Source organism: Convolutriloba macropyga, chromosome 7 (assembly GCF_964194025.1).
Source record: "Convolutriloba macropyga chromosome 7, txConMacr16.3, whole genome shotgun sequence".
NCBI lineage: Eukaryota > Metazoa > Xenacoelomorpha > Acoela > Convolutidae > Convolutriloba > Convolutriloba macropyga.
This window is the reverse complement of record NC_134474.1, coordinates 19,661,467-19,674,277: the sequence shown is the minus strand read 5'-3', so window position 1 is coordinate 19,674,277 and position 12,811 is coordinate 19,661,467. Positions and strand designations below refer to the sequence as shown.

Here is a 12,811-nt window from a genome sequence, read left to right as displayed (position 1 = left end):
TCAGAAAACGGTGTTTGAACAAAAGGTCGCTTGTTTTTTTGTTCACATGGGAGCAATTTGACTTCGATGTCTACTGTTTTTTCATCTGACTGTTAACTAAATGTTTTTTCCAACGCATTAATTGTAGGTTCTAGTTTTTTTGTTTAGTCAATGAAAATTTATTGCATCATTGTAGGCCAGGACTTGTTCAGCCATATTTTTTGTTTAGTCGTCTGACGCTCTTTTTTCGTTTTACATTTGTTAACACAGCAAAGCTGGAAAAGGTGGATTTTCCGAATGACTCCTCTAGCAAAAAGTTCTGACGCCATTTGCGTGATTAGATTTTGATCATTCGTGACTTCCCTCACTCAATAAAATGACTTTCGCACAAGTTTAATTTGAATCAGTTAAGGTCAAAGGAACTCTAATTGAAGGTCACTAATGAGCGGCTTGGATAACTTTTTCAACTTCTTTTTCTATCTGTATTATACGGCACTCAAGTCTATTTTGCAGCTATTCTGGCAGTCTGGCGGTTACGTTTAGGCAATTTTTCGCTCGATCGGTTTTTCATATGGTGAATTGGAAATTCTGAAACTTTAGTTGGTTATGTTTCAGAATTTTAGCTGCAGTAAATTACTAACATCTAAAGTTGGATTGTTGGAAGTACGCCGAAATTATTTGCCTATCCAAATTAAATTTTCAGAGGTCGTAATCAAAGTGTTTTACATTCATTTAACGCATGTAGAGGGCAATAATTTTTCTTCCATCAGAGGCTCTGGCAATAAACTGGCAGCCCACTGCTTTTGGTCAAATTTTGTGACCCGTTTTTTTGTTCCAGGTGTTGCAATTCGGACGGATTGACGATAATGCGTACACCCTGGACTTTCAAACGCCCTTCTCTGCTCTGCAAGCATTCGGCATTGCGCTAGCCAATGTCACGCAAAGACTCAAATGAGCTCTCTCAACCTAAATACTCTGTCTAAGTATGAAAATACTCTGAAATCAGGCCATAAATGGGCAAATCAATGTCGATTTGCGATGAAAAATAACTTATTCCTCAAATTCTATATTTTCAAGATTCGATAAATTTTTATATAATGTTCATAGAAAATAAGCATTAAGTGGACCGTAAAGTTTCATCTCAAATCGCAACTCTTTGCAGAGCACTGTAACGCACTAATATGTTTAAAATTTGCTATAGAATTTGGATTATCAGATTTGAGGTGAACTTTAAAAGCAAAATCCTGCCGCTTTCATAATTTAGTTTTGTTAATAACGTTGACGTAAACTTGAAAAAATTAGAGTAGTTATCGTTGTAGTAAATACAGATATCATATCTCAGTTATGACCATTGCATGCTGTTATTGTTGATTGTCAAAACTGCATCTTAACTTTGGAGTTCTCTAAACTTGACCTGTCCTATGTAAATTTGTAAACCTAGTTATACTTTCCTTGCAGCATCTAAAGTACATGCATAGTGCGACATGACACAACTTGTTTGTTTTATGCTTTTTCTTGATGTCCGTTCCTTTTGTGAAAGTTAGCTCAATTAAGTAAACTCTAATATCATTTTATCATCATAAAACTTATAGTATTCCTGATTAGTTTTAGTTAAATGTTAATTAACTTTTTAAATTAAATGCTTTTTTTTTGTCCCAATTCTTAGGAAGTTCTTTTCCCTCATAATATTGCAAGCAGCTTTTTGGGAAAGCGTTGAATTCCATCAACATTACCATTGATTGAGACAAAAAATTTAGGTCAGACTGAGAAGCATGACAGTGGTCCTCTGCATCTCGCAGCCACTTGAAATACGCCTTGAAATATGATGTTCAATTGCTCTCCAACGGAGATTGGAGCAATTATAGTGGCAATTATTATAATTTTCATCCTCTGGCTAATCAAATCCACCATCCTCCAAATGCCCGCACTCCGTCGTCTGATTCCATCCCTTAACCCGCAGGCTTGACTCACACAGCCGAGACTTAATGCGTTAATCCCAAATGCACGACCTAATGCTAGCATCTCTCAGCCCCAGCTGGCGACAACCAAAGCCAAAGATTCGCTGATTTTGAGCGTACACGTTAATCGGTTATGTTGAAGCTAAGAGGTGAACAAACAAACAGGAAATATCCAGCAGTTTTCTCGGACTAAGTGTGAGAATAACAGATTATTGAAAAATCACGAAAGGGGGCTACAAAACATTGATCAATCTTTTTTGAAGTCCCTGCAGCGCAGCAGCAAGTTTGGTCAACATTCATGGAAGCGTTGAAAAGGTTGCAATTAAAGTCACCCTGAAGAATGTAAAGAAAACTATACGGTTTTGATGAAGTGGTGGTTTATGTAAGCGCTCAGCCCGAAATTAATTAAAAATTGATTAGTTTGAGAACAATTCAGAAACTGGTCTCAAATAACCTTTTTAATTGTTCCTTTGGTCAAGAAGGTCATAGGAGTACTGGTATTTACATTTTTTTAGAATCACATTCAGCCTTTAATAATCGTTGTTTTATCCCAGGTTTTCAACGTTGGAGATAATTTGAAACATGTTTTGTAATTATTCGTAACTTGTTATATCGTGGTTATTATCGCTGTTGTATAAAAAATTAAATGCTCACCCTCGAGAGTTTATCCGCTTTTGCATATCCGTACTTCGTTACCGTACACCCCGGGTCCGGGTGTTGTCGAAAATATAATGTAAGGAACTACCTTCGATGAAAAAAAGCTCACAACTACCTTCGATGAAAAAATAGCTCAGAACTACGAAGAGCTCACCTCGAACGAAGAAAATAAAACATTTTTCTAGAGAAACTACATAAAAAATTTTTAATTTCTTGGGGTTTCCGGACAAAAGGGATCTCTGACAATGTGTTTGAATTTAATTGTACATTTTTTTAAATCTTTCCACGGCATTTTTTGAATTTTTTACGTTTTACCGAAGCTGTAAAAGCGGTAAATTTTTCAAAAAGCCTACAACTCATTCACTTAAAATCTTGCATAAATTCAAAAAAAATTTGTAGTCGGTAGACATTTGTGATACCAACGCGATGAAACTTGGTACGGTATGCGTCTTTTAGCATAAATTCTTTTTTCACCGCTCTCAACACATTCACCGCAGGTCTTAATTGTTTTTTGAAATATATTTTGCGTTGAAGCTATTTGGTAAATTTAGTCAATTTGTGTACGAATTGCAATTTTTAGCTGTGAGTTAAATATTTTCACCGCTCTCAACGCATTCACCGCTATTCTTACCTCTTTTGTTTGCAATATTTTCTGCGGTGAAGATATTTGATAAATTTAGGTGTAAATTTTTCTAAGATTTGCGATTCTTAGCGGTGATTTTTTTTCCACCGCATTCAACGCTAAAATTGCAATTCTCAAATGTTTTCACGGCATTTAATGCAATTCTTACAATTTTTGCAATTTTTAGCGTTGACACCTCGACACGGGTCTTATACATATCCCTTCCTAACTACTCCCCTCATCGTCACATTTTCAGCTGCCAAGCTGTTTCTATCTTGTTTTATGCAGTGCTTTTTCGGAGACTGCAAGTCTACAGTTCACAATTCATGCTGTTTTCATAATAATAGCTTGTTTAAAGAGAGTGTTCATCAACCCTGTTTAGAACACTAGCAAAAAGGTTTTTAATCATTTTGTTAATTCAAGTTTAGAGTTTGATCTTGATTAGAGATTAGGGGGTGGAAGGATGCACACCTCTTCGCAGTGCCCCCTGGAGGCTCTGCAGCCAGCTGGGTGACGAAATGCTTTCACCACGGCCTGAGCCCGTGCCCAAAGCTCAGTTTGGAAGCGGCGGCTCCTGTCAAAGCAGGCAAGAAACCATAATGCGCACGCAATATAAAGCCAAGTCCCCTGGCTTGAAAATTAACGTTAAGAAGACTGAATTCTGCAGCAACCAAGACGGCGCGTCACCCTCTCCTGCAACTGCGCCGAACGCAATCTAGTTGAACATTTCACATATTTGGGGAGTTCGATCCAATTAAACGGCGATCTAGCCCGAGAAGTGAAATCCCGCATAGGCCGAGCCGCCCAGAGTTAATATATGGGGGCACAAGGTGTTCGTGCTAAAAAATGTTGAAAACCTGGTTGAAAGTCAACAACTTGGTATCTTCCGAAGAAAAATTATGACGTGACTCAGAATGAACTCCCCAAATGAGCCACAAAAAGATCTGAAGATAAAATTTCAAGTTATGGTGTTAGATTCAAAGTTTTTTATTTACGCTCTGAGTCTGGGAAAATCGATCAATGACAATGGTGTGATTGGCGTCGCGGAAATGTATTATTAACTCTTTTAAACATATGAACAATTACTTCCTTTAACCAAAAACTCTAGCGGAACAGCGTCACCAACATGGTACCAAAAATGGTATCAAATTTCGTTTTGGCACAATGGGCAAATCTTTGTTCTCTGTTGTTCCTTGGCATCAGTATAAAAATTTCAGGTGAATTGTGTGAAAAACCTTTGTCAGTTATGTTGAAAGTTGGAACCTTTACATAACCCAAATATGTACAAAAAACAGCCTTTCGTCTCCATTTGAGACAAGTTGTCATCATCTGTTTTTGCACCGACCCTGTCACAATCGTTATTCCCATTTTGGCGCACCAAAAATCAGATTTCCGCAGTCAATAGCTGTTGAGGTCAATCAGAACAGTTGCTATGTCTGTAGTCGGTAGACATTTGTGATACCAACGCGATAAAACTTGGTACGGTATGCGTCTTTTAGCAGTAAATTCTTTTTTCACCGCTCTCAACACATTCACCGCAGGTCTTAATTGTTTTTTGAAATATATTTTGCGTTGAAGGTATTTGGTAAATTTAGTCAATTTGTGTACGAATTGCAATTTTTAGCTGTGAGTTAAATATTTTCACCGCTCTCAACGCATTCACCGCTATTCTTACCTCTTTTGTTTGCAATATTTTCTGCGGTGAAGATATTTGATAAATTTAGGTGTAAATTTTTCTCAGATTTGCGATTCTTAGCGGTGATTTTTTTCCACCGCATTCAACGCTAAAATTGCAATTCTCAAATGTTTTCACGGCATTTAATGCAATTCTTACAATTTTTGCAATTTTTAGCGTTGACACCTCGACACGGGTCTTATACATATCCCTTCCTAACTACTCCCCTCATCGTCACATTTTCAGCTGCCAAGCTGTTTCTATCTTGTTTTATGCAGTGCTTTTTCAGAGACTGCAAGTCTACAGTTCACAATTCATGCTGTTTTCATAATAATAGCTTGTTTAAAGAGAGTGTTCATCAACCCTGTTTAGAACACTAGCAAAAAGGTTTTTAATCATTTTGTTAATTCAAGTTTAGAGTTTGATCTTGATTAGAGATTAGGGGGTGGAAGGATGCACACCTCTTCGCAGTGCTCCCTGGAGGCTCTGCAGCCAGCTGGGTGAGGAAATGCTTTCACCACGGCCTGAGCCCGTGCCCAAAGCTCAGTTTGGAAGCGGCGGCTCCTGTCAAAGCGGGCAAGAAACCATAATGCGCACGCAATATAAAGCCAAGTCCCCTGGCTTGAAAATTAACGTTAAGAAGACTGAATTCTGCAGCAACCAAGACGGCGCGTCACCCTATCCTGCAACTGCGCCGAACGCAATCTAGTTGAACATTTCACATATTTGGGTAGCTCGATCCAACTAAACGGCGATCTAGACGAGGGGTGAAATCCCGCATAGGCCGAGCCGCCCAGAGTTAATATATGGGGGCACAAGGTGTTCGTGCTAAAAAATGTTGAAAACCTGGTTGAAAGTCAACAACTTGGTATCTTCCGAAGAAAAATTATGACGTGACTCAGAATGAACTCCCCAAATGAGCCACAAAAAGATCTAAAGATAAAATTTCAAGTTATGGTGTTAGATTCAAAGTTTTTTATTTACGCTCTGAGTCTGGGAAAATTGATCAATGACAATGGTGTGATTGGCGTCGCGGAAATGTATTATTAACTCTTTTAAACATATGAACAATTACTTCCTTTAACCAAAAACTCTAGCGGAACAGCGTCACCAACATGGTACCAAAAATGGTATCAAATTTCGTTTTGGCACAATAGGCAAATCTTTGTTCTCTGTTGTTCCTTGGCATCAGTATAAAAATTTCAGGTGAATTGTGTGAAAAACCTTTGTCAGTTATGTTGAAAGTTGGAACCTTTACATAACACAAATATGTACAAAAAACAGCCTTTCGTCTCCATTTGAGACAAGTTGTCATCATCTGTTTTTGCACCGACCCTGTCACAATCGTTATTCCCATTTTGGCGCACCAAAAATCAGATTTCCGCAGTCAATAGCTGTTGAAGTCAATCAGAACAGTTGCTATGTCTGTGTATTTTTCTCGTCTACGTTAGTAAAGTGCACATCTTTTGGAGTTAATTCTAGATTAATTTTCCGCTGTTTGTGGTGCATGTTGAATTGAATCAAGTCCTCTAAACATAAAAAACACTAGAGCTTTTGATTCATTTTTATTTTTGCGAAAGAGTTGCTTTCTATAGCGATGGTTGTTTCTTTTTTGTTTCATTTTTTATTTTGCTGTCTATAATATGGAGTGGCTGAATGAAGGCAGATGCCATCCCAAATTCAATCAAAGAAGCATACATTGAGGCGATTCATGACTAAAATTTAAGTGAACAAAATTAAGTGTGATTTCGCATCGCGAATACAACCATCTCAGTGGCACAACTAAAATTCGAATTTTGCCCAGCATTTCAACTAAACTATACAAAACGCAATTTCTGTATGACATGGCGCAGTCAGCTCGCGAATCTCGAAAGACACTTCTTCTGTCTATCCAACCGTTTTGGGAGAGGTCTATAACAGATCCACCAATAAGATGGGAAAAATGGAGAATTCAGGTCAAATTGGCCTTTCTGGCCGGAGAAAACATAACCCGAGACACTCTACTCGAGCCGAAACCAACCCGAGTTAGACTACCAACCGAGCCAAAATACGAAGCAGCAATCGAAGATGCTAACGAGCAAACAGAAACAGGCCGACAAATCCGATATAATCAACGAAAACTCCAATGGTATTTAAAGTGTCAGAAAATAACTGAGGCAGGCACTTTTTGTGTCTGCTAACACAAAAATTTCCAGAAAACAATTATGAACTCACGACATTGAAGTTGTGGGAAATGCTAGAGATCACTTTTGATCTCTAGCACTTTTGATCACTTTTGATCGCTATGTTTTCTTCTCAAAAAAAACAGCAGAAAGGTGAGACAGTGGAGCAATTTTATAGTACTCTCAAGCAACTCAAGCAACTTGCAAATAACTTCAAATTTGAAAATCGCGAGGAGGCTATTAATCGGGACATTTTCATCACCAACATACTCAATGACGACATACAACACGAGCTTTTGAGAGATACAGTTGAACCGAAACGGGCACTTAGCATCGCTGACAACATGGAAATGGGCCACCAGAATCAGCTGAGGATTTCATCTAACAACAGCGGTGTTAATGCGGTACAACAGTTCAACCAATTTTGCGGCGCGAATACTCGTGTATAACAACACAACCGAACTACATTCAATCGAGAAGCAAATGGCCTCTGCCGGAATTTTGGACAAAACTGAACTTCAACACACCGTCAAGTTTGCCCCGCTTTGGGTGAGAAATGTAACCACAGTGGCCTTTCAAAGAACTTCGCAAAGGTATGTCGGAAAAAAACAAAACAATGTTAAAAATACACAAAAAAGTAAACGTAAAAATAACGTTGAAAATTCCAAGATCACAGACCAATCTGATAATCAAAATGTAAATTTCTTTAATTACATCGAACAATACACATCGGAATATGATTCTTTGGACGATAGTTACGTCGCAATGATATATCAGCTCATCTCTGCCAAAATCGTCCCGCAAAACATGAATATAATAATTAGCAACACACTTTGTCACTGCTACTCGATTCCTGCAGTAGACCTACAATCATTAACTGTAGTTTTCAAAATAGCTAACGATATATGGTTCAACTGAATTCAAGCCAAATGGTGACAAAGAAACCAGTTGATTTTATATCCTTTTACAACAAAACAGCATAGAATTTAGGGAGATTGAAAACCGCCGTCAAATTTAACAATTGGAAAATCCTGAAAGCAAAAAAATACTGTTGTCGCAGAAAAATTCCGATTGATCTTCGGACGAGATTTTTTTTCATCAACTATGAATATCGATAACACAAAGCCTTGCTCTAAAGCCAAAATTAAAACAAATGAAACACCATGTGCTACAAGACAGTCATTATTGAAGGAATTCCCAGAATTAATAACACGAATTGCCAAATCCAAGCATCACACAGTAAATTCAAAGTTTCACAGAAATTATCGAGTAACTCATCAAACAGGAAGAAAATTACCAGTACATCTACAGCCGAAAGTAAAAATCTTGAAAAACTTTTAATTGAAAGACTTAATGAAAAGCTGTCAAACTGTTCTGATCAATTCTTCATCTCAACGATTGTAATTACAGTAAGTAAAACAATTAACAAAGTAGCGTAGATTCAAAAATTTCGAAGAAATCAATAATCAAGTACCAAATGCAAAACATCGATTCACTGATTCAAACAATTTCCCAAAGATTGTCAAGCGCACCGCAAGAGACAGATTACTTTACAACAATGGAGCGGCAATACGCATACAGCCATCTCAATTTGCACGCCGATACGGCCTGCCTTTGTAATTTCATTTTAAAAAGCGGCGATATGACCGGCACTTACCGCTTCAAAACAGGCTTCTATGGCTTCACTGAAATGCCGGCTGAATTTCAGAAAGCTATCGATTGCAGATTAACCAGCCTTAATAGTGCATTCTGTTTCTAAGGTGATATTTTAAAAGTAAGTAGAGGACGAATTGAAGACCACCTGCATCTTTTGAGAAAATGCCCCATAAAACTAGACGAACAAAATCTTCAAATTAAATTATCAAAAAGACCAAATCGATTGGCTTGGACACCGAATCATGCAATCGGTAATAACTCCATTAGCCAATAAAATTGCCGCAATTCAAAAATTCATTTCACCAACAAACTTAAACAAAAAGTTCATTTATGGCCCCCTTCACCATTCTGGGTAAATTTATAACTAATCTATAACAACCTTGCCATCCTGGCCAACCATTGCTATAGAAAAATATAAAATTTATCTGGAATGCTGATCACAAAAAACATTTTAATCTAATTAAAGATAAAATTGCAGAAGCAAGAGAAAATGAACACTTTAACCTAATTTTGAAACACGAATTGAATGTGACGGCTCTAGAAAATGTCTTGGCAGTGCACTCGAACAGCGTACTCGAGATGCTTGGAATACGGTAGCATTCGCCTTTTATTTTTTTCAAATCAGTCGAGGAACGTTATAGCATCAATCAACTCGAATTATTGGGTGTAATCTGGTCAATAGAAAAATTTAAGTACTATCTCTACGGCAATTGTTTACTGTTATAACGGACCATAGAGCTTTACTGTCTGTAATGCAAGAAAATTGATCAAACCATACAGTAGTTGTCTGACCGGAAGAGTTCACTGTTTTTTTTTTCGACTTCTCAACCAATCATCTTCCTGGTTCGAAAATGGGAATAGTAGATTATATCTCACGTGAATCAAAACAAAAAGCTGTTAATATTTCGACTTATGACGCGCAATTTATAGTTGCTAAATTAGACACTGTGAAACAAAGCGCAAAACATTTCATTTGAACTCTAAAAATTAAACAAATTTCGCGCAGCAAAATGCAGCAAATAAAGAGGACTAAAGTAAATTAAAAACCAGTGACAAATTATGCAGTGATTTCGCAGCGCAAAAGCGAGAACATTCTGAAATTCAAAAAACGACAAGACTATTAGCGAATTCACACCAAAATGGTGTAATTCTTCAATTGTAAACGAGACAACCCATATTCCAAAATCGTTTACAATGCAGTCATTCAAAAGTTCTTCTAATTTCCCACGAATTGCCCAATCGTTTCACTCCATTTTGATGATGTCTCACTCTCATGAAGAAATTGTCTCTCAAATCAAGCAAAATAAACCCTTCCTGTCCATTTGCGGATGAATCCGGACCCTCTAATGTGCCTCCAAACATGACTCTCTCTTCAACACCCGGAACGGACACGACCAACGTTATCAACACACCCTTCAGCGGCAATCCTTATAAAGATACATTCACTGTAATTTTATTACTTTAATTGCCTGATTTTTTCTGTAACATCTTCCCTTGTCTTTAAGAAGTACACTTTCTGATACCTGCTAAAGCTGTCTACGAAACCGATTGCATATCGATGGCCATCTACAGTTTCTGGATTGATAGGCCCTAATATATCAGTATGGACTATTTCTATGACATCCCTGGCTCTTGTCCCAGAATCTTTCTGAACGGGAAGCTCCCTTGACTTGTTCAGTTGATAAGTCTTACAATTCCCTAGGTCACGTTCACTTATTTTAAGTCCTATGGCATGATCCTTTAATTTCAAAAGATCTTCAAAATTATTATGTCCTAGATGTTTGTGCCATAAATTTAGCCGGTCTCCACTGGCGAAATTACAGTTTTCTGAACCTATTGAATTCACTGTTTTCCAAAGGAGAAGACTGTCATGTTTCTCAAACGAGAAAGTTGTTCCGTTCTTAGTTCTTATTTCTAAGTCCTTACCGTACAAAACCTCATTATCAGCCTCTCTAAGTTTTAGAGAGTTTTAGAGTTATCAGACACAAGTATTGCGTTTGACAATCTTGTTTTCCGCTCACTTCCTTTTTAGTCCTCTGTTCTTATCTCAATTGTCCCTCCGTCCTTCAATTGAACTAGTGCTACTATTTGCGTTAGTTATTATCCCTGTATATTCTTTTTCAATCTCAATAAATAAACTTCCATCCTTAATTGTTGGAGCTGAGCTTAAGGAATAACAAGCTTGCATAGGCAGGGAAAATAGAAACAAAACACTTTCTGATGTCTTAGTCATTTAATAGTTATAGTTATATTACTAATTCTAGTTACAGTTTGTCACGTGAGAAAAAAGAGAAAAGGGATAAATAACAAAAGCAACACACAGAACTCAACGTAGCAGCCGAGGAAAACGGCTTAAAGTATAACTCAGCAAAATATTGCAAAAACAAATTGTCTTGAGCAGTAAATAACGTGTTACTGTGTCTTGAACTAGAAATATTCCTGAGCAGTAAATTGTTACTGTGTCTTGTATTCAAAATATTATTCTTGAGCAGTAAATTCTGTTACTGTGTCTTGTATCTACGATTTATTGGAGCTGAAATTCAACTGTTACAACCCCAACTTCTGGCATTCTCAACTTGTGAAAGCAAAAGCCAACTTAAGTTTAAATTTAAATATTTTTGCACAAACAGATCTTAGACATATATCTTTGTCTTTGATTTGTTTTTTTTATCGGATTGAACTGGTATACATAAAGAGATCCCGTATTGTGTGATCTGTAGCAATCCAGTTTAAATTGATAGTTGAAAAAACTAAGATTAGCCAATAATTACGAACATAATAGTTAATGCAACGGTAAGTACAGCAGAGCGGATATACAGTTACAAAAGCGAACTGCATAAACGAAGTATCCGGACAGATTTTGTAACCACTCAGAACGAACTGGGCGGTGTAAAACTTTCTTTGTGAAACAAAAGGAGAGCAGCCGTTATGTTTGGTCCGCCAACCCGGACAGTGGAATAAACTGCTGTCCAACCCAACAGTCGAAGTGAAAAAGTCATCGACGAACGAGAACAAAACTCAACAAGTAATTCAACAACGCAAAGCCAATTAGGCAAAGCGAATAGGAACGTTGAAAAGCAAACTTAATTAAAGCAAACAAACAAAGGAGCTGTAGAGATTCAAGCTGCAGTCCCGAAGTACACAGGAAGTGACTCCGTCACAGAGTCAAAGCGTTTTGGATCGACAGATCAACAACTTGCGAAACAACTGGATTGAGAAACAGGAAGAAGGTTTTCAGCTCATTGAGAATCGAGATCGACCAAGCAAGCTCAAGACTCTTTATCAGCAGATACTGCAATTGGACGACAGCATTCAAAAACTCGTGAATAAGAAAGCTGAGACTCTCCGAGACCCAGATATTTCTTTAAAACGCAAACTTGAGAAAGAAAAATACTTTCAATATTTGAACGCAGAGTGGTTACCGTATATCCACGGAGAGACAAACATGTCAAGCCAGCAAAGCCAGTCAACTCTTCATGCCAATGAAGAGCAACCGCCTGCGAATAATGTGCATCAGTTAGAACAAAACGTTGGAATTCCAGAGTTTAACCAAAACCATGGTAACACAAGCAATGCAACGACGAATACGGTTACACGGACAATCAACCAGGATACAGAGAACGCTTCGGAAACATCTTCAGTGAAACGTCAGGTTGAAAAACGAATAAAAGAATTTGAAATTGAATTTGAAAGAAAGTTGCAAATCGAACGAGCACAATTTGATCGAAAGAGGTTGGATCTAGAAATGCAAATGAAAGAACTAGAGATGCAACATCAGCTTCGGGAAAAAGAGCGAGACCTAGAGCGCCAATTGCAAAAAACAGCGTTGGAGAAAGATGACTTCCGTTCTCAATCGACTAAGGCGCGTGACAAGTCACCTTTCAATTGGACCCCAAAAGGGAGAGATGTCTCGGAGTGGGTGAATTCGATGAACGACACGCGAACGCCAATTCGACCAAGAGCTCGCTTTGACGTCAGTCCTGAAAGGAATAAGCAGAGGCATTACCCATGGTACCCAAACTCTCGCGAACGTTCAGTAAGTGTTGAAGGGCGGGTTATATCGCCGATAGCTGGAAGGTACTACAACACTGGACATTCAAGC

At 37.9% G+C, this 12,811-nt stretch overlaps 1 protein-coding gene across 1 annotated transcript in view; it reads left to right on the top strand.

Moving 5' to 3' along the window:
* LOC142342683 (tubby-related protein 4-like) overlaps nucleotides 1-1,619 on the top strand; it is a 450,983-nt gene extending 449,364 nt beyond the window's left edge. The window contains exon 16 of the mRNA XM_075394170.1: nucleotides 818-1,619. Coding sequence (XP_075250285.1) covers nucleotides 818-934 — 117 coding nt within the window. The 3' untranslated portion in view covers nucleotides 935-1,619. The remainder of the gene's footprint in view (nucleotides 1-817) is intronic.
* The last annotated feature ends 11,192 nt before the right edge of the window (nucleotides 1,620-12,811 follow it).